The sequence below is a fragment of the Ips typographus genome, linkage group LG2 (genome assembly GCF_016097725.1).
Source record: "Ips typographus isolate SLU linkage group LG2, UJ_Ityp_2.0, whole genome shotgun sequence".
Taxonomy (NCBI): Eukaryota; Metazoa; Arthropoda; class Insecta; order Coleoptera; family Curculionidae; genus Ips; species Ips typographus.
Window position 1 is genome coordinate 16881810 of NC_138423.1, and position 23067 is coordinate 16904876.

The window sequence follows — 23067 nt, forward strand, 5'->3', positions numbered from 1 at the left end:
ATTGACTTATTGGACCATTTGCACTTACTCAAGTAATTTTTTATTGCCAAAACGTTGAAAAACAGTCAAATTTTATGAAAATTGACTTGCCGGACTAATTGCTGTCATTTCAGTCGATTTTCATGGCCAAAACGATGAAAAACAGTCAAATTTCATGAAAATTTACTTACCGAGCCATTTGCAATCATTTTAACTAATTTTCAACTGTAAGACTCCGTGTGATATAAGTAGAGTAGAATTCTCTTTATCGACTATATTCTAGGTGTCGGATATTCTATGCACAAACAGCTAGACAGCCAAAACATGACGAGAATTGGAGACCTTTAAGAGGTGCCAAATTCACGCGATGTTGTGGCTTTCCAGCTCTTTGTGTCACATTTGGCATCAGATTCTGGCGATTTGTGAAAAATACTACGCATACTATGCTAATGTGATCTATGCTGTTAGATCGAAGTTAACACCTGTAATGCAATGCAAATATTGAAATCGACATAATATACACCATTTCCAAATGTAGTTCAGAAAAGGTCAAGGGTAATTCCGATTAAGAAACTGCAATTCAGAAACGATCAAGTGCAATTTGGAAAAAATAAATTTAAATTGAGAAACCATCAAATGAAATTCTGAACATTCAAAGACAATTCCATAAAATACATTATCTGTGGATAAAATTACCCAAGCTTTTAATAAATTAACATACTTTATAATACAATGAATGTCATGAAAAAATAACACAATTTAGGTTAAAAATTAAACTAAATTACACTTGATATAAAAACTTCTGAATTATTGAATAATAGTAGAAATTACTGAATAATAGTTGCCTATTCTGAATTACTCTTAACTTTTTCTGAATTACAATTACCTAACTACTCTAAATTACCCTTGACTCTTTCTGAATTTCAAATGACTATTCTGAATTACAGTTAGAAATGGTGTAGACCGTACGTTTATTTGTTGCTAAATTGACAGGTGACAAATAATTTTTGAATAATTGAACAAATAAACAAATATTAATTTTGACAACTCTCCCAAAAGACCAGAAGATTGAACGAATTTATTTGTTCACATTAATCAAACGTAAAGGTATTGAACTTAAAGGTGATTTTCTTGTGCACGATCCCTGATATCGACACATTCGTATTCAATCAATCATGTGGAAGGTGGCATTAATAATAATCAAAAAGTAAGAAAAAAATGAATTGATCGAGTAGGTGACAACACTTGAATTTTATTCTGTTTAATACTAGTCATCTCTGTGATTGATCAAAATAATGAGTGTTTTTAAGAGCTTAAAATCCTTGAATTTAACTTTGTCCATGAAACTCAACCAGTTCTCTCCTGCAGAACAATCTCTCCTTTGTTATCTCAATTCCTGAGAAATGTAACATGATTGATTAAGCTCTCATCTGTTTTCCATTACGCTTCGCATCCACCTCGTACCGTGGGATCTGAAACAACTACGATAAACTTGAATGTTTAATTATTCTGTTGTACCCTCCGACAATAATAGCTGGTGGAAAAATAATTATTGCACACTTGCCATCCATCTTGCTTTATTCCCCCTGCCTAATTAACCCAAAGAACGATATTCCTAGTTTGAAAGTGAAGATTATTCATCTCTAACAACGTTGTGAATAGAAGCTAATTAATGAGGGATCGGTCAGTTTTTATCAATTGCCAACTTCTTGTTAAACATTTTAGTTATGGTAAACTGCTATGGCTTTCTGGTATTCGAGCGGTTTTTCTTTCCGTAGAAAGCAAAGTGCAGCTTAAATATTCCTAAATGCGCTTTTACAAACTTGCCGATCACGTCCGCAAAAAGCGTTTTCCAGTAGGTAGCAACCATTTACACTATCAACGTAGATCAGATTAAAGATTTTTCCAAGAATGTTAAAACACAACCTACTTTTATTATCTGCACAGTTAATGAAACAGTTAATTTACGCTTCGAGCTTCTTGCTGCAAAACAGATGATAAATACACCGCCTATATAGACCGGGAGCTAAAAACATACGATGGTAATGAGATCTGATAAGAAAGAACTAATAAAACTTACTATTGGCGTTGGTGGACCGTTTTTATTGCTTGCTAATAAGAAGTTTGATAGAAATCCTAATTACTGGTTAATCCAATTTTTAGTTGCATCTATGCCGTTAGATCCTTGATAACTTATTGATTGCAAAAAAATATAAGAGGTAAACAGTCATTAAAATTGTGAATAGGGAGGTGTTGGAGAAATTAAGTTAGTTAATTAGACTTTTTACTGTACTACCTTAGGTTATTAAAATAGGTAAAAAGGTGTTTAATAATTTTCTAACCATATTACGATTAAAAGATTGGTTACTAAAGATTAAAATTATGTGAAAGGAAAACATGTTTGGCGTTTGGATTAGGCTACTGTCGAACATCAAGGGAGATGTCCGTCAAATGAAAAGAATATAAAGATGGAGTAAAATTTGCCTAGTAATTTGAAACAAGAAAGTTCTAGTATCTAAAACTAAAAGTTTCTGGCAATTCCAGATAGTTTCCGGCATTTGTCAGATAATTTCAAGCAATGCCAGACAGCTTCCAACATTTCCAGATAGCCTTTTGTAATTGTCAGATAAGTTATGGCAATTCCAGATAGTTTCAGGCAATGCCAGACAGCTTCTGACATTGCCAGATAGTTTTTGGCAATTGTCAGCTACTTTCTGGCGATACCAGATAGTTTCAAATAATGTCATACAACTTCTGACATTGCTAGATAGTTTAGATAGTTTATGTCGATTGTCAGTTAGTTTCTGGTAACGTCAGACAGTTTCAGGAAGTGTTAGGTAGCTTTTGACACAGCCAGATAGTTTATAGAAGACTACTGCAATTGCTAGATAGTTTTTTCCAATTGTCAGACAGTTTCTAGGAATACCAGATAGTTTCAGGCAATGCCAGACTGAGATTCTCTGACAGACTGACATCTTCTGATATTGCTAGAAAGGTTTTGGCAATTGTCAGTTATTTTCTGGCAATACTAGATAGTTTTAATCAGTGCGATATTGCCAGATAGGTTTTGACCACTGTCCGATAGTTTCAGACAATGCTATACAGCTTCTGACATTGCCAGATAGTTTTTGGAAATTGTCAGCTACTTTCTGGCGATACCATTTATTTTCAGATATTGTCATACAACTTCTGACATTTCTAGATAGTTTCTGTCAATTGTCAGTTAGTTACTGGTAACGTCAGACAGTTTCAGGCAGTGTTAGGTAGATTTTGACACAGCCCGATAGTTTATAGACAACTACTGCAATTTCTAGATAGTTTTTCCAATTGTCAGACAGTTTCTAGGAATGCCAGATAGTTTCAGGCAACGCTAGGTAGCTTTTGACATTTCAAGATAGTTCTTGGCAATTGACTGACAGTTTTTGACAAAACATGATAGTTTCAGACAATGCCAGACAACTAATGGAATCATTAGAGTTTTTGCCAATTGTCAACGAGTTTCTGGCGATGCCAGATAGTTTCAAGCAATACTAAACTTGCTCTTCGCAAAACCTTTCTACAAACCTTCTAAAAACTAGTTCAGCTAAATTCAGATAGATTCAGAAAAACTTATCTTGTTGATATCATCTGACCATTGTCAAAAACTATCTGGCATTGCTAGAACCTTCCTGGCAATTGCATGCCAAAAACTATTTGACAATTTCCAGGAACCATATGATATCTCAGAACCACCGTTTTGTAATCTAAAAGAAAGTGTGAGTTTTCTAGTTTTCAATAAATTTTTATACAGTTGAACTAACCCCACTTTCACGTATCACATAAAATATTTACTCACATTTATTTGCAAAATGTTATAATCTCATTCAATTGAGCTAATTCACAAATAATTTCAAATACTAGCAAGACGGTCTTCTAAACGCTTTACCAGCAAAACGCACATTCGGTCCTAGTTCTTCCTCAATCCGCAAAATTTGATTATATTTAGCCAAACGTTCCGACCTACATGGAGCTCCAGTTTTAATTTGTCCAGTCGATAATCCAACCACCAAATCAGCGATAAAAGTATCTTCAGTTTCACCAGACCTGTGAGACACCATGGTACCCCATCCATTTTGTTTAGCCAAAAGGTGGGCTCTTATAGCTTCTGTTATAGTGCCAATTTGGTTAACTTTTAGCAGCAAGCAGTTGCATGCATCTTTTTCGATTGCCATTTGTATACGTTTTGGGTTGGTTACGGTCAAATCGTCTCCTACAATTTGAATGTCGGTGCAGTTCTTCATCATGTTCCAAGCATCCCAATCATCCTGATCAAAGGGATCTTCTATGGACACTATCGGAAAGTTCTTAACAAAATCTTGATACAGAGCTAACAGTTTGTCAGCTTTGAGCCAGTTTTTCTTGTCGCTTTTAGGGTTTTTGAAGTCCATGTCGTATAATCCTTCTTTGAAAAACTCTGAAGCTGCAACGTCCATGCCTATTTCAATTTTTCCAGTGTAACCAGCCTTTGCTATTGCATCTGTTAAAATGACTAAAGCATCTTTGGGGTTACCAATATTAGGAGCAAAACCACCTTCATCGCCTACAGCAGTAGCATCCAAGCCATACTTATCTTTAATGATTTTTTTGAGAGTATGGTAAGTTTCACTGCCCATTTTCATAGCTTCAGTAAACGTGTTTGCACCTGTAGGTAGAATCATAAATTCCTGCATTGCTAGTTTATTTCCGGCGTGTTCTCCTCCATTAATAACATTAAAAGCTGGGACTGGCAGGATGATATTCTTATTTCCAGCGAGGTCTGCTATGTGCTTGTATAAAGGCAGTCCTCGTTTGGCAGCACCAGCCTTACATACAGCCAAAGACACCCCTAAAATTGCATTCGCACCAAAATTAGACTTATTCTCCGTCCCGTCAAGTTTAATCATAAAATCGTCAATTTCTTCTTGCTGCGTAACATCAAAGTCTTGCTTACACAATTCGGGAGCAATGGATTGGTTGACATTGTCTACTGCTTTGCAAACACCTTTTCCCATATACTGGTCGGGGATATTGTCTCTAAGTTCCAAAGCTTCATGTACTCCAGTGCTGGCTCCGGATGGTACAGCAGCTCTGAAGAGGCCAAGGTCGGTTATTAGGTCAACTTCTACAGTGGGATTACCCCTGGAGTCAAAAATACTGCGGGCGTAAACACTTTTGATGCATTTTTGGGGGCTTTTTTGTCCTCCTTCATTGCGACACGACATTATAGACCTGATGAAAGTACGTCCTGCTAATGTCAGTTTCATTGTGACTGGTGTTTTAATCCTGTTATAAGATGCTACAAAAATGTTTTTTTTCTCGTCTGACTGGATTAAGGAAAATAGTTGTGCAGCAAAAAAACTTGTTTTTTATTGGATTGGCTTTGTTCGGACAAAACATCATTTCGAATGCTAAAACGTAAAATCAATTGATTTGTAAATCTCCATAAATTTGTTTGCATGTTTTTAAGTAACAGCCGGGTATACGCTTTTCCCAGTTTCGTTTCATTTCAATTTCAAATTTGTTGGCATTTGTGTCCCAATTGAAAAACCGACCGAAAAACACATTTACTAGTTTTTGCTTACTTTGGCAGTTAATATTATGGCATACTTCTATAGTTAAATCATGAAGGAAGTTTACAAAACATCACAATTTTCATTTAAAATTAAATTGCAATTTCATCTTTTTCATGTCGTTTTAGCTGAGTGGAAAACGTAATATTCTTGATTCTCTCTCTTATGGGATAAAAGTTTTACTATAACCTTAGATAAAGCTCTAACTTCTAAAACTCAAGCGCTACTTGTATTTAAATTACTTGATTTACTTACCCTCCAAGTTTACACCTTTTTTATCCAATATTTTTGAGTACTCACTGGTGAAGACCACTTAAAAATATTTTCTGCAATGAAAACTGGCGAGTAAAAAATGAGCGGTCAAACATCCAACATTTCAACATCTGTTGTATCCAAATTGCGGCTTCAAATACCGCAACCATTATAGACAAAATTGCGTCCAGCAAACCGGAAAATAGCAAGAACATTTAATTTCAAAATAATGGCAATCTGTCCTAGACCTCGGTTGCTACTGTGTAAAATGTAGGAGATGTTATGTTTGTTCATCTGGGTGTGGAATTTGCTACTTAAGTTCATAGTTTTCCCAGTGCAATTGCAAAATTATTCTTCTGTTTTGTTTTGATTACATATTGGAACAACACTGGCAGTAAAATTAAATTGCAATGGGCTGAATAACGGAAACATAAATTATGCTGATTTATTGTATGGCCACTTTATTAATAACCTAATGAATAATAAGTATGTAGATACTTCCCGTTTAAATCATATTGCCACAACTAATAAAATAGTAATGTATCAGGAGTCAATTAATAAGTATTTCTCATTTTTTAGTGACAAAAGTAATTTTTGTTTTTATAACCAAATAAACGACTGGATTTATTCTAGAGAGTATTTTAAATACTTTTTTATTTCAAGCACATACTTAAACTTCACCCAGCACGATATTCGACACACCTATGCAACGCCATTTCCCAGTATTTTTGCAGTATTTGAATGGAATCTTGTGTATCTTTTCGAGTTACGACTACAGGTTAGCAACATGATCTTACTTAAGATAAATTTCTTGAACTGTCGAGACTATCGCGCTATTGCTTTGTACACATAAATCATCCCGAATGTAAAGCTGTTCGGTCATCATTGTGGCTCCTGTCTCGTTCCATGCATCCAAGTTCAATCGATGCATGAGTTATAGTTTTCTAGGTTTACGTACTAAGAACTAATCGTAAATTTGTTATATTTTGTAAGATTAGGAATATTGTACAGATTGTCAAATAATGGTGATTAGTATTGGTATTGAAATATCTTTTTTTCTTTCAGATGGCAGGTTCCCTCCAAATTGTGATAGGGGTCATTCTAGTCCTAGCAATACATGGATCGTTAGGTAAGTAAAAATTGAACTACTTTTGTATAAATGGAAAATATATGTACAAAACTTATTTAATGAACACTAAAATACAACATTACAGCATTAACGGTGCAATTTGAAGAAGAATTTCCACAAAATAATCACTAAATCCATTTTGCTCCACGAATTTTACTATTTTAATTAGGTATGTGGTCATTTTTTTTTCTTTACTTCTTTCTATCCGAAATGGCAGTTTCAGAGATTTTTTTTATTTCTATCTGCAGTGGAAGTAAGTATAAAAAATTACTTGCTGCTACTGTCAGTAATAATTACTTAACTTCCGTAAAGCGTCTTAAGACAATTCTCGATCATTCAGCTTCTTTTTCAATTTTAATTGGACTCATATCAAATTTGAGAATATTTCAAACAAATGATGGCTAACTTCGGTTTTATCATGCAAGTTTTCAATAATAAAAATGCATAACTTAGAAGGTTAGAAAACAAACTATTAATTCGTTTTTTTCCATTTGATGGTAATTTCCATTATTCTAATTTTGTGTCTTCTATCTTCTAGTTTAGTAACCTTTTCCAATATGACCAAAGAGCTGAACTTTATTTTTTACCAAAAAAGATCATCATTTGCAACCTTCAGCCTAATGAAAAATTCAACAAAATTTTCATGTTATTTTGTCAAAAAGTTTCATCAGTGACACTTGTCTGACTACAAGCTGATGTGACCTAATTTGACAGCTATCAATTCTAATAGACTACTGCAAGCTACCAATTCGAATAGACTTACAGGTGAAGTAGTCTGACACATGTCACATAAATGAAGCTTTTTAGCTTCTTCGTCTCGAGCATTGGTTTACAATTGTTCTCTCTTCTTAGCTTTGATTTCCTATAGATGATTTTGATTTGGCTTGATTTTGTCATGCACCAGAATACTTGTTTTTAATTGTTTAATTAAAACAGTAGTTTCATGTATGCACACAAGTTTAAAAAATTTAAAATTCTATCCTCGAATTATTGAAGAAAAGAATCATGAGGATTTTTGCCTCATCATAACAAGATTTCAGACAGCTTCTCTCTCTATGATCTGCAAAGTTTAAAGTCAATATATTTTTTACATCATGCCAAGTACCTACGTTTTGTATATTAATAACTAATTTAGCATACAGACATTTTTAAAACATGCGGGATTTGTATTGTCATAAAATTCATTCTAATTGCTTTACAAACTGCTATGTTTCTATTTAGATCGTTCGGATTTCCACTGAAACTAGAAACATTTTTAAGATATTCTGAATTAAATGTCTACATTGGCATTTTGAGGATGGTTTAATAGAAATATTATATTTTTGTTTTTATTTTTTTCAACCAATAGATTAGTGCAGTGAAGTTTTTTGGGGATATCGTGAAATAAAGCTTATATAAAGACGACGACGAAACGAAAAATAACTAGTTTGTTATCAGGATAAATTTAGAACCGACATTTGTACGTCATAAAATTACACGCGGTACACTTACATAGCGGTACATTTTAATGGTAAAACAGTTAAAATAATACATTTTTTTATTAAGAAATAGACTGACTGATTATATTTATGATTAACTCTGTTTCAGAAATTTGAAAGTCGACTTCAAGGTTCAAATTTCTGAAATTCCCACTAAGTGAACAGTTGCATTTCAACTATCAGGATAACGGTCTAAATTTGGTCTAAAAAGTCCTCTTCTGAACGATATCTTTGCGGAGCTGGACAATTTTATTTCAAGTCCCAGTCTTCTTGAATGCTGCTGATTCAATACACACTACGGCAGGAAAAGTCTAAAAAATTTGATTTTCGGTAAATCGTTGACACGAAACTCAATGGTTCGATACGATCCAAAACCCCTATTTAGCCTACCGACTGCGCCAAATAACTGTCACCAGAAGACTTGTTTTAAACAAAACTTTATTATTACCCAAAAACCCTAGCTCGGTGAATTTTGTGGTGGCAATTTACTTCTTGAGATAAACAAAATCTAGCACGTGTACATTATTGGGTTCTTTGCTGCATGCAAATATTTGCACAACTTGGATGAATTCGAAAGTTTTTCTCATATATTGCGAATGGTAATGCAGAGTTAGCACAAAATTGACATTCAGCTTTTTCTCCCTGTACTTCTTACATGAACTTTCTTGTTATTTAGTCAGTTCTAGGTTTTTGTCTCGACAACTCTGAAACTGTATTCAAAACTATCAATATTTTTATAGACCTTCTAGAAGACCAGTTTCGTTTTAGTACTATAAATAATCAATCACATATTCGTTTATATAAAAAAAAAACGCTGGCGCCTAGATCCTAGATCTGAAACGTGTTTAATTATAGGAGATAGAAGCCGCTACGTGACGAATCTAGAATACTAGCTACGCCATTAAATAGCTATTAATCAAATCTTCTCTGCCTTTGAAGTCAGGATTTCCGCATTTGTCCCATCTATAAACTGATGTAATGTGCCAATGACCTGACCGTGTAATTAGCGTGTGTAATACTAGATCACGATATGCATTTAAGAATCATTTGCATCTATTCAGTAGAGTCATTTTAAACTAGTTATTATCTGCTATATCTATCAAGCAGTTGGGTTGAACGACGGTTCTCTGGGATTGGAATGTAATAAGTGAGATAATCTAATCAGCTAGGTATATGGATGGTCGGTTTAATAACTCCACAACTTTTGTACCTTTTTTGAGAGAGATATAACTTGCTGGTTGTTACAGTGAAATAGTCATAATTAGCTTCTACTGGTTTTGAGCTGCCCTGCGGGAATGGCAAATCACTACAATTATTCTTGTAACGTGCTTATAGACTAGAATTACTTAACGATAAATTCAGAATATTAATAACCAGATGGTTGAACCATCTTATTTAACTAAATTATCTAAGATACAGGTTAGATAAAAATATCAATTTATATCCTTTCGTTAGATGTGATCATCTGTGGCGATGATGTAATTGTCAGTCGGAATTCTACAGGGATAGCAATTATTACTGTATTTAGAAAAATGCATATAAACATTGTACTAGTATCGAAACAATTGTTGTGAACAGGTCTTAATAGCTATGTATGTACTAAGGGCGTTAAAGAGAACATAATTTCCTGGAGCAACTGTAATTCAGAAACCATCAAATGAAATTCAGAACATTCAAAGGCGATTCCATAAAATCACACATTATCTGTGGATAAAATTACCAAAGCTGAAACTCCAAGACACTTTAATAAATTTATATACTTTATAATACAATGAATGTTAAGAAACAAATAACACAATTTAGGTTCCAACAACAATATCACCCATATTTAGAACAGCCTCATAAAAAGTTGTAGAATGTTGAGCTGCTCAACCACAATCACTTCCTACAACGGATTCAATGGCCGCATTGATTGTTCGTTCCAGGTAAAGAAGCCTTTGCTCACCTACTCCAGGAGCAATAACATCGAAAATTCTTAAGTTTGTTGTTACAAACGAGTTTATTTTTGACCAAATTGTCTCGATTGGGCTTAGCATTGGGAAGTAAAGTGCTAAACGTAACAGATTAGCATCTGTTCCGTGAAACACACCCTCTAAAGTAGAGTGACACCACAAGATCTTACAGATGGTTTCCCATATCTTCCCAACTTTGAAGACTACATCCATTCATTTGCCAACTCCCTGGTAAACAAACCCCTTCTTTTCTGCATCAATACCACACCAGCAGTTGAAATAGCACCAATTAAGTGAACATTGGGTCCTCTAGACGCTGGTAATTTTTGAATTGCTCTGGAACCAGTTAAACTTCTGCCCCTAGTTCGACGACAAAGTAAGTTAAAGTTGCCGAACGTATTCTGCTCTTTTTCTGTTATTTTCAGTAGAGTTCATTGTTAACGGCTCGTGGTGAACTTGTTTCACTATAAATAACTTTCCTTCCAAATTTGGCTATAGTAGATATGGACACTTCTTTCCTTAAATTTACGCGTACTTTTTCTTGAAGTTTCTTTAAAGTTATGTCACATTCGGCTGCAATCAAATTATATGATAAGCCAAGGTTCCTCTTCCTGCAGAAGTTTGCAGCCTTTTTTAAATGCTTCTCCTCTGCCCAATCTCACCCAATGAGATCCGGTTTTATATTCTCAAAGTATCCGTTAGGGCCACCCAATCTTCATCTTTATTTGCACATCCGGTGGTTGGTATTATGCCCCATTTATGAAGAGGGTCTGCACATCTTGGTTGGTGCGTATTCTATTAAGGTAAGACCATATTTTGCGGGGCAGTTCGTACCCAGATGGTCTCTCGGTGATGCATGGGAGGTCTTGACAGTGTCCAGGGCACACCTCCTGCCATTGCTCCTTCCAGAACTGGGTGAGGTTGAATTCTGTTCTGTGTAGTTCCTGGGCTGTTGCTATTGTCGAATGTCTGGATCTGAGTCTATTTGTTTTCAAATCAAGCACGTCGCGATGGATAGGGAGCTGGGGGTTATTGGATATCTTCCCATATTCCCGAAAAAGAGCACTCCTTCGCAAGCCAGTAGGTGGTATGTGGCTCAGAATAGGAAGCTGGATGTTGGGGTCGATCTGATAGTTCCACTGATAATTCGCATCGTGTTGTTTAGCTGCACATCAATTTTCTTCGTGTGAGCACTATTCATCCACACCGGAGCGCAGTATTCTGCGGATGAGGTGCGTAGCCTATCAGCCGAAGAGCCCCATGTAGTGCCGCACAGCTTGTGGAGAATATTATTCCTTGCTTTTAGCTTCACTCCATGTTAATACACCACTACATAGCGGACATTGGACTAAAGGATTCATAGCGTGACATTTTCGGTCGATGTCGACGGGGAAACATTTCAACTGTTGAATTCCGGACCATTGAAACCCGGCAAACGGCACAATTGTCTTTAAATTCAATTTAGAAATATGACTTAACTTTAACAATAGGTATCAAACTTGTTCTTACCTGGGAGTACTTGACTTTAAATAGTGCTATCAAATACCTGTATGAAAGTGAACGTTTATTTAATTGAACTTAACATATTAGAATGTATCCCCTGTATAAAATGTTATTGAATAATATGGTAGAATTGAGGGGCCCTTATTACAAACTGAATTACACTTGATATACCTTCTGAATTGCAATTAACGATTTCTGAATTACAGTTGCCTATTCTATATTACTCTTGACATTTTGTGAATTACAATTAACTATTCTCAATTATACTTGACTTTTTCTGAATTTCAAATGACTATTCTGAATTACAGTTAGAAATGGTGTAGTTAATTTTTGAAAATAGATAAGTTCACATCCATTTATTAGAGAGGTTATAGTTCTAGGAAACTGCTAGTCTTATAAATAATTGCTTCTGTATAAAATCAAATTTAATTTAAACGTCAAAATAAAATACTGAAACGAATAGCACTTCTTAACATAATTACTAAACTATAATCAAACTTTCTGAATATTTACATATTTGGGTAGTAGGTAAAGTCACAATCTGATTGCACAAAATTATTAATTTGTAATGATAAACTACCAATCAATTTTTACGGTCTGGTAATCAATGGGGCGATACAAAAACAATAGAAAAACCATCATCCAATCATTTTCATCAGGCTTACATTATAAAAGAAGCAGCTAATAGTTAATCGAACCGTTTATTGACCTCAGGCGAGAGATTCACTGGCTTAGAAATATCTAACTGTAGACGAAAACGAAAAGATAATGAGACTCACTTTTTGCCGGTGACTGTATGAAATTTTAAATTGAATTTATGTCCTAAACGTAATGAAAAGCGATTGCAAAAACATTTCATTAGGATAGATCTAATTTTTTAGGTTTATTGTAGGATGTATGGAACGAGCTTATTTTTGTGAATTTTATAATACTCTGGTTCAAATTTTTCACACAAAATTTCACAAAGGAATCAGCAATATTCCTGCTGTAGTAACATATGTAAATAAAGTGATTTAAATCACTTTACCTCGTTCGATCAACTACTAGAAAATCTTATTAGCATAACCAATAAGACAACATACAGAAAAGAGCTTACAAGACATGGCTTAATGCGTGTTTTATCGCTGAGAAGGACCCCTACTTGAATTGCAAACTAGATTGATATATGTATATCAGATGACTGATTTAAATTCGATTACTTTATTTATCTCTTTACTACCGTGCAGCTAAAACTAAATATTTTATGTTAATTTCAGGTCGGATAGCATTTGAAAAACTCACAGACTTTGACTACAGGGGAAACACTTACTATACTGTGAAAAATCTGACGCTCTACGAATGCCAAGGATGGTGCAGAGAGGAGGCGGAGTGTCAAGCTGCAGCTTTCAGTTTTGTTTTGAATCCCCTCATTCCAGTACAAGTAAGAAATAGATTTAAAATTAAAAATGCATGAAAAACAATGTTTTTCAATCTGATCAACTCTCATAAACTTACAAGTAAAATGCCTTCTTCTCCAATGGCATACATCGTTTTAGGAAACGTAGTCACTTTAAAGTTAGCTCATAAAACAAACAAAACTGATAATAGCAATTACCAAGCAACGAGTTGCCAAACTGAATTATGCAACTTTGCAAAACCAATCTAAAATAAACCAAAATCTTTGAATTTTCAATTCAATTTTGTAGGTGTATGAAAGTTAGATCAATTCAGGCAAGTTACGTCGTTGCCAGACTCTGGAGTAACTTTGGATAATTGACAACCTCCGAACAAACTTTGTTGTAGTTAAATCGGTTATTGGAGGAAAACTCGAACGACTAAAATCAATGTTGAGTTTCTGTCAGTTAGTAATAAAACTGAACAAACAAGTTGGTAACCGCACTTATTTGTTTTGGAGCAAGCTGCTTGTCAAGCTATGAATGAACATCGACATATATACCAGGTGTCCAAGAGCACCCTGGACATAGGAGATTAACATGGGAAAACGGTTTTGATTTTTTTGCGCCTGTACGGTTTATTTGATTGAAAAATCGTATTAATGAAAGTTGTAGTACCTATCACGGACTAGTTTTCTGTATTTTTTTCAGATCTCTAACTTGAGCCCTTTCGTCGTAAAACACGAACAAAAATGAGAAAATTTAAACTTTTGGCCTGCACTGTATAGGCGGTTGTCGGGCAACGGGTAAACAGATCATTGTTGCTGGTACGGTTGCTCGACAACCGCCTATACAGTGCAGGTAAAAAGTTAAAATGTTCTCATTTTTGTTCGTGTTTTACGACGAAAGGGCTCAAGTTAGAGATCTGAAAAAAATACAGAAAACTAGTCCGTGATAGGTACTACAAGTTTCATTAATACGATTTTTCAATCAAATCAACCATACAGGCGCAAAAAAATCAAAACCGTTTTCCCATGTTAATCTCCTATGTCCAGGGTGCTCTTGGACACCTGGTATATATTTTTTTTTTCGGGCTTCTAAAGAGCTGAGTCAGAACAGCTCAAACCTTAGGGAACCCCAGACGAAAGTCAACATCTTGAGAGTGAAGATTGACAATCACCCAAGTTTATCAATCCAATTATATTACAATATTTCTTTGTTTTTAGGAAACGCAATGTCAGCTTCAGAACGAAACGCAAGCGAACAATCCATCAGCAACTGCCCAAAGAAGTGTGAACATGTACTACATGACCAAATTGCAGCTGCGCAGTGACAACATTTGTCTCAGACCTTGGGCTTTTGAACGAGTTCCTAACAAAATGATCAGAGGATTGGACAACGCTTTGATTTACACTTCCACCAAAGAAGCTTGTTTAGCTGCCTGTCTTAATGAAGTAATAGTTGTTTAAAATTTTAAGTTAATAACAATAATAATAACACCCACAATGCAAATGTGATGAAACAAGTACTGCTTGGTAATAACTCGTCACTTGATGAACAGTCTGAACACGTTCCAGCTAGAAACTAGACAATAGAATACTATTTTTAAAATCCCTTTGAGCACAAAACGGATTCTTTTATTAGATTTAAGACACACAAAAGTAATCTTAGATGCAATCCGATTTTTCGTACGTCAATGATGCAAATATCACCTGATACTTAGAGAAAAACTATTACAAACGATTACTAATGTTAAACAGTCGATCAATCAAATCTAAAATGGCAAAATATGCATTATTCGTCAGTAATTATTTTACTTTTGCCTTCTGTTTATACTTATTTGGTGTATTAACATTTCTAGCAGATGGTAGTAAAATTTTATTCTATCATAATCTGGTTAGTGTTTCCACGATAATACACGTGCCTACCATTAAAAGGTTTAATACATTTACGGTTTCTTATGTATGGTATTAAGAATTTCTGACTGCATTTCTATAGATATTGTTTTATGAGTAGTCTGGTAGTTTCTGTGTAACATTTCTAGGACACCATTTACTAACAAAATTTAATGAACAAATTCTTCAAAAATTTGAAGCAGGTTCTGCAGTTGCAATTTTAAGATTGTACAATAATACAATCACAATAATACATATTTCAGTACACTTGGCGATCATTTAATTGGTTTTAAAGCAAACAGCATCATAATAAAAAAAATGTACTAATGTTGTATTTCACTGAAGAGGATGTAAACGAGAAAATTAAACCCTAGAAAATACCTGTGTGCGTTAGCAAAAATAGTCCATTATGCATCCGAGATATTAATTAAGCGAACTGAAAACAGCATAGAGTGTAAATTAAAAAAGCTCTTTTTTAACCGTTAACCACGATCGTTAGTGCACAAAATCTGCTAATTAAAGGTCTTAATTATGTTAGTTAGTTATTTCAGGCACTGCTATGGGTTGTTTTCAAGTTATTCTTGGAAAGTTACCTAGTTTATTCTAGTTATTAGTTTTTATCGAGGAATTTAATCGATTATTTAATACAATTTTTTGTTAGGTTTACGCGACATTGAGCCTTAATACACAGATAATGATCAGCATTATTTTAAAGGAAGAAGCTAATCTCCTATTGAGTCCAAATTTAATAAACTTACTTACGTACCAAATATACCAAGTAAATAAACTGTCTAGTAGAAGCTGAAAGATGATGTTATATTCATTAACTAACGGTAGCCTAGAAAATTGAATACCATAAGGAAGGTAATAAATTTTGATCGTATATTTAAACCGTATTAAAACGGTGTATCTAGTACCATTATAAACTTTTTATTCCATGTAAAATGTATGGACGTTATTTAATAATGATAGTCGTAATAAGTGCTAAAGTGACATAGCGGTTTAGTTTTATTATTTTCTTGCGTTACTGCGTTTGAAAAGTAGTTGAAATTATGCGATTGAATTTGAGGCATTCTGTCACTTTTTGCCTTATAACTCTTTAGAGAAACCCTTAAAGGCAAAAGTACCTTAATACAATCTTGTAGAGGAAGAAATTTCCTACAACTTTCCTCATTTATACTTTTTTGTAGCTCCTTAAATAACGGGAAATGGAGTTAGTTTAAAAAAGTGTGACCGTTGTAAATATTAAAATTTTACATGAAGAGTCACGTCACTATTTTCAATCATGAAATGTAATTTTAAAGATCACGTGACACTTTTTTTAAAGTCAAAATATTATTTAAAGGGTTGCGTGATCGTTTTCAGTTTAAACTGATATTTTTAAAATCAGGTGACACTTTTCACAGTGAAAATGGTCACTTCATGATTTTTCAATTATCAAATTTTTTTTCCAACGACAAAACCGAATTCTTAAGGTAACGTCTTAAAAATGGAATTTACAATGTCACGTGACAGTTTTAAACGTCAAAATGTTATTTGATAGGTCGCGTGGCCGTTTTCAGTTTAAACTGACAGTTTTCAAGTTTCGTGACTCTTTTTACAGTGAAATTGGTTTTGGAGACCATTTTCAATCATAAAAATTATTTTTAACGATCACGTGACTCTTTTTTACCGTCAAAACCGAATCCTAAAGATCATGTGACCGTTTTATAGCTATAAACTGATGCATTGAACCTCGTAACTATTTTTAAGATTAAAATGTCATCCTTAATGTCACGTGACTCTTTTTTAATTCCAAAACGGAATCCTGAAAGTTACGCGACTGTAAATAGCAAATTATTATTTAAACGGTCAAGTGACGCTTTTTTAGTTTAAGGTGATATTTTGAAAATCACGTGACTCTTTTTAAGGTGCAAACGGTCACGTGACTATTTTCAATCATCAAATTGAATTTTAAAGGTCACGTTAATCTTTTTTTAACAACAAAACCGATTCTAAAGAAAGCGTAACCGTTTTCCAGTTTAAACTAAACATTTTTAAAGTTACGTAGTAAATCTTTTTACAATGAAAATGGTCACGTGACCATTTTCAATCATACATTTTTTTAAAAAAAGGTCTAGGGACTCTTTTTTAACGTCAAAATAGAATCGTAAAGGTCATGTGACTGTTTTAGATGGCAAAATCGTATTTGAGAGGCCACGTTACCGTTTTAACGGTAACGGTTTTTACTTTTAGATTGATATATTTTGAGGTGCAAATGGTCACGTGACTCTTTTAAGAATTAAAATGGAATTCATAATATGGAAGAGTGTTGTAATGAATTACAGGAAAGTGTTTATTTGCGAATTTTAATGCGGAATTACCTAATAAACACTTTCCTGGAACTCATAATGTTTTAAGTATAAAATTCAACACTTGGCGGTGAGTGAGTTAAATGAATGAGTAAAATGATAAAGAACACTTACTTGCTCGTAAACTCAAAATACTTGACTCATGTTATGTAACATAGTAACAGTTGCAATTTTTGTCTTTTGCAAAAATGCAAGACTATTGCAAACGAGGATGATATTCTTGAATACAAGAAAAGTGCAAAACAAAAGTTTATAGAGAATTTGTGGTTTTCTATTGCAAGAATACAAGAACTGAGCAAGCCAGAAGACTTTTTATAAAAGGAAACACTAAACCATTTGTTTCGTAATTTATTAGTTTTGGTCGAACCATGTTGTGTGTAAATAAAATCTTAGTTGAAGTGTTATTACTGATGTTTTGAGACCGTATTATATCTTGTGTCTGTCGACACTAATACAACTTTTTTCCTACATAATATACAACGTTCTAATCTTAAATTCCTCTTTCAGCATCGTTTTACATGCAGATCAGTTGAATACAACTATGTCACACTACAATGCCAACTCAGTGACTCAGACAGGAGGTCAGCAGGACAGTTTGTACAATTCGTTGATGCTCAAGGAGTCGATTACTTCGAGAATCTCTGTTTAAAAGGAAGCCAAGCCTGCAAAGGTAAGTGCTATAAATTGTATTCAAGCAAATCATAATGTGTAACAGTAAAATTTTGACGCATACTTCCTACACATACTAATGGCAACACCCATCCTTAACACTAATTGGAATTAACAATTTAAGCTTTGAAGATTTATTAAATACTCTCATTACAGGAAATAGACAATTCCAAACGCCAAGAATCGGAGTGGCTGACGACAAAGTAGCTCAGTACGCCGATTTGCATTATTACACCGATAAGGAACTGCAAGTAACATCGGAAGCGGCCTGTAGATTGGCTTGCGAAATTGAAAACGAGTTCTTGTGCAGGAGTTTCTTGTTCAAAGGTCCACCACAGGTAAATTAGCAAAGCGTGACTTTAAAAACGCATGGTTTTAAGTTATAATTTCAGGGATCTCAGTATAACTGCCAGTTATTCCATTTGGATCATAAAACCCTACCAGACGGTCCCAGTACTTATCTCAATGCTGAACGTCCTTTAATTGACAACGGTGAAAGGATTGGCTCATATTTTGAAAATATCTGCGAGAGTAAGTACCATTTTACTGATAAAGCTTATGGTATGGTTTCGGCAATAAACTCCTTACGACTTCCTGTTGAAATACTGTTTTAAAATCACCTCTAATGCCATATTAAATTATGCAGTAGTAGTATCGTTACAAATTGAAAACATTCCAAGATTGTGGTCTCCAACATCTCATTATACTAAAACGACATAAATCTGGGTTTATATTGGCCGTAAAAGATATTGTAAACTGCAGTAGAACGAGGGAAATAAAAGTAATGGGAGATTTTTAGAATTGCATCAGTGTATTTTATTGGCATGACTTCAGCATTTTCGATGGCTCTAATGGATAATTTTAGTTCTTTGCAAGATTATGTAATTTTATTCTTATTTAACGCTTTAAAAGTGTTGGGAAGCTTTCAGAGGCCTCTGGCAGCAGCACAAATGGTTGCTAGAGGCATTTGGCAAGTTTAATAGACTTTGGAAAGGTTTGAAAAGCTTCTGGCAGTTTCAATATAGTTGCTAGAGGTCTCTCGTACTTTTGATATCTCAGAGGCGTCTGGCAACTTTAATAAAATTTTAGAGGCTTTCAGAGGCCTTTGGCAATTTAAAAATTGTTGCTAGAGGCTTCTGCCAATTTCAAGTGACTTTTAGAGGCATCTGGCAATTTTAATACGCTTTGGAAAGGTTTCAGACGCTTCTGATAGTTTCAAAATGGCTGCTAGAGTCATCTGCCAATTTCAAGTAAATTTTAGAGACGTCTGGGAAGTTTAATAGACTTTGAAAAGGTTTCAGATGCCTCTGGCAGTTTAAAAATGGTTGCTAGAAACTTCTGCCAATTTGAAGTAAATTTTAGAGGCATCTGGGAAGTTTAATAGACTTTGTAAAGGTTTCAGAGGCTTCTGATAGTTTCAAAATGGTTGCTAAATGCCTCTGACACTTTTAATGTCTCCTAGAGGCATCTGGCAACTTTAACAAAATCTTTCAGAAACCTCTGGCAGTTTCAAAATTGTTTATGGAGGCCTCTGGCAATTTCAAGTGACTTTTAGAGGCATCTGGCAAGTTTAATAGACTCTGGGAAGCTTTCAGAAGCTTCTGGCAGTTTCAAAATGGTTGCTAGAGGCATCTGCCGCTTTTAAATGTCTCCTAGAAGCATCTGGCAACTTTAAGAAAATCTTGGAAGCTTTCAGAAGCACTTGGCAGTTTCAAAATGGGTGCTAGAGGCCTCTGGCACTTTTAATGTCTCTTAGAGGCATTTGGCAACCTTAACAAAAACTTAAGGGTTTTCAGAGGCCTCTGGCAATTTAAAAATAGTTGCCACAGGCTTCTGTCAATTTCAAGTGACTTTTAATTCTCTACTAAAAATTTTGTCTACTGTGATTTTTTTTTCGTAATACGTTTATACACCAATTTTTTTAGTTTTTCTATGTCAAATCTCTCAAAAAAATTATTTAGAATCAAAGATTAGTTTTGAAGAAACAGCCCCTAAAAAAGCAAAACATGATTGATATTCCATTCTTCATGACGAGCAGTTTAGACATCATTTGAATCCGCAATACTTACCAGAAATTACTGTGTGAAGTAATATTCTTTTTCACAATTGGTTTAACTAAATAAGTGCAGGTAATTGAAATTTAAACTTCAAGCATGTAACAAAAACAGATAAACCAATTTCTCTCTCTCTGAGCCTTTTATCTGATCAACTCAAATACGTCAAAAATCATTTGTAGAAAATATTGTGCATACTTTCAAGACTTTTTGTAAAACTATTCCTGGTTTCCTGGTTTCCGAACTGGAAAGCTCTCGAGCGCAAAATGTGCAAAGTCAATGTAGTGCACATAAGAATAGCAACATTCAAAAAGTTGAAATAACTCATTAGCATAGAAATAAAGGGATTTACGAGGTAGCCATGCATTAACTATGCCACAACAATGATTTTCATATATGGCTATTTGAGCTATCTCTTTGCATTGAAATGATCTAATGTGAGAGTCATTCTTCAGTATTTCAAAAAGTTGTTAACTCAGCACATCAAAAAATTATAATTGGTTTACCAAATTATTTATTTATTTCAGAATCATCATCTGCTCCCAGTTCTGGTGAAAACACCCTTCCAGTGGACTTTGACACTTCAGTGGACTCAACTCTTAGCAACTTAACAAAAACGGCCGACGTTAACTGCGACAAAACCGGAACGTGTTACGATGGTAAGTTTACTTCAGCAATATTTATGTTCCTGTTGCTCTTTACTCCTAAGAATACAAAACATGTTATTAACAGCCAAAAACGTATAAATACCTGATTTGCAGTAGAAATTCCAGTTTTTGGAATAGCTAATAGTGGATTTACAGTAAACTGGTCCAACTACCACAATTTAACAATTTGATTGCTTCCCAATAAACACAACATTCTAATAAACACAATATTCTACGTCGGGACAAAGTTCTGACTGTTGTTTTAATGCGTTTCTCCTTGATTTTTGGTTGTGGTTTTTTAATTGCTATATTAAGTTGAATTTACGTTAAACAACAAACAGTCACCATATAACGTCAAAACAATGTTACATAATAACCAATAACATACTTTAAAAACTAAAATACAACAGTTTTTTGCATTTATCATTTTTATAACACGTTTAAATTTGACGTTGGTTTGTAGGTAGGTCTGTCACTTTTAAACGGGAATGTAATCATAAAACATTTTATTACATTTGCAAATTGATTCAAAGCCCATTTTTACTATATACACCCAAATTAACGTTAAGTTAAGTTTTACTACCACGTTTCTTCGACGTAGTTGTGCTTATTGAGTAATAACGTTAAATAGACGTTGATAAGTATTTCTTGCAAACGTTGAATTGCAAATCATCGTTGCTGTTGCAAGTCAAATCAACGTTGATTCAAGCAACATTTTTTCTTAACTTTAACCTTGTCCATTCTCTTAAAATCAACGTTAGATTGCGTTTCAGTACAACGTTTCTTCAACGTAATTGTGTTTATCACTCAATATATCCTGTAAATAACCATAGATTGACTGTTTCTTCAAATTTGTGAACCAATTTCATCACATCTCAGTGAGCAAGCACCCAGGGGTAGATCGCCGAGGTAATTTGGTGTATTATGAGGCACTTTCCCATTATTACGAAGCATTGTGAGGTATTACAAGACATTACGAGACATTTTGAGATATTTATAAGGCGTTTGAGAGTATTTTGAGACATTGCCTGTATATTTCAAATTGTTTTGTGATATTTTAAGGAATACATTGCAGTAGACAATGTAGTGTATCAATATAACAAAATTGACTGAAAATTGAACAGAACCGCATAGACACATATAATTATTATGGTAAAATATTTGTTAGATGATATTGAGTTTAAACAATATTCAGACATATTACAAATTATTATAATAATTTACCAATTTTTCAACAATTCAATGTTTAAACTACATTTTTTAAGGTCACGTGACTATTTTTGACAGGTGTCAACTGGCTTTTACAGTGTTGCAAGCTCAAAATTGTACTCAAAATGCTACAATTGTACTGTTTTACAACAGTCTAAATTTAATTTACCCAATGATCAACATTTAAATTACATTTTAGAGTCACGTGACGTTTTTGATAAGTGTCAGTTGGCTTTGCCAGTGTTGCAAGCTCTAAAATAGCATAATCAAAGTCACGTGATGTGTCTCTTGCAATTTCAGCTTTTACAACTGTCTAAAATAGTCTAAATGAAATTTACCAAATTTTTTAATTTTAAACCAAATTTTAAAGGTCACGTGACTAATTTGGACAGATGTCAACTGCCCTTTACAGTGTTGCAAAAACGTGCAGAATTGCATTTTCAACGTCACGTAACGTGTATTTTGCAATTTAAGTTTTTACAACTGTCTAAATTTAATTTACCATTTTTTAAAATTTAAACTGCGTTTTTAAGGTCACGTGATTGTTTTTGACAGGTGTCAACCAGTTTTTACAGTGTTGCAAGCTCAAACTTGTATTATCAACGTCACGTAACGTGTGTTTAACAATTTCAGCTTTTACAACAGTCTACATTTAATTTACCAAATGATCAACATTTAAATTACATTTTAGAGTCACGTGTGACTGTTTTTGATAGGTGTCAGTTGGCTTTGCCAGTGTTGCAAACTCTAAAATGACATAATCAAGGTCACGTGATGTGTCTCTTGCAATTTCAGCTTTTACAACTGTCTAAAATAGTCTAAATGTAATTTACCAAAGTTTTTTAATTTCCTGAGGCAATTTAAATAATTTAAAGACATTTGGATGTATTTCAAGGCAGTTTGAGGCATTTTAGGCAGGTTTAAGGCATTATCACTATGAGGCATTTTGAGCAATAATGAATCATTGTGAGGTATTTTAAAGGCATTT

The 23067-nt window shown here is 34.0% G+C and overlaps 1 protein-coding gene and 1 pseudogene across 1 annotated transcript in view; one reads left to right on the top strand and one right to left on the bottom strand.

Annotated features, from left to right (window-relative positions):
• The window catches only part of tyn (trynity), a 106854-nt gene that overhangs the window by 73985 nt on the left and 9802 nt on the right, over positions 1 to 23067 (top strand). The window contains exons 2-8 of the mRNA XM_081972932.1: positions 6885 to 6948; positions 13138 to 13301; positions 14481 to 14708; positions 18008 to 18170; positions 18326 to 18507; positions 18562 to 18700; positions 20751 to 20882. Of these exons, the coding sequence (XP_081829058.1) occupies positions 6885 to 6948; positions 13138 to 13301; positions 14481 to 14708; positions 18008 to 18170; positions 18326 to 18507; positions 18562 to 18700; positions 20751 to 20882 (1072 nt within the window). The remainder of the gene's footprint in view (positions 1 to 6884; positions 6949 to 13137; positions 13302 to 14480; positions 14709 to 18007; positions 18171 to 18325; positions 18508 to 18561; positions 18701 to 20750; positions 20883 to 23067) is intronic.
• On the bottom strand, positions 3801 to 5276 carry LOC145725563 (enolase pseudogene; annotated as a pseudogene).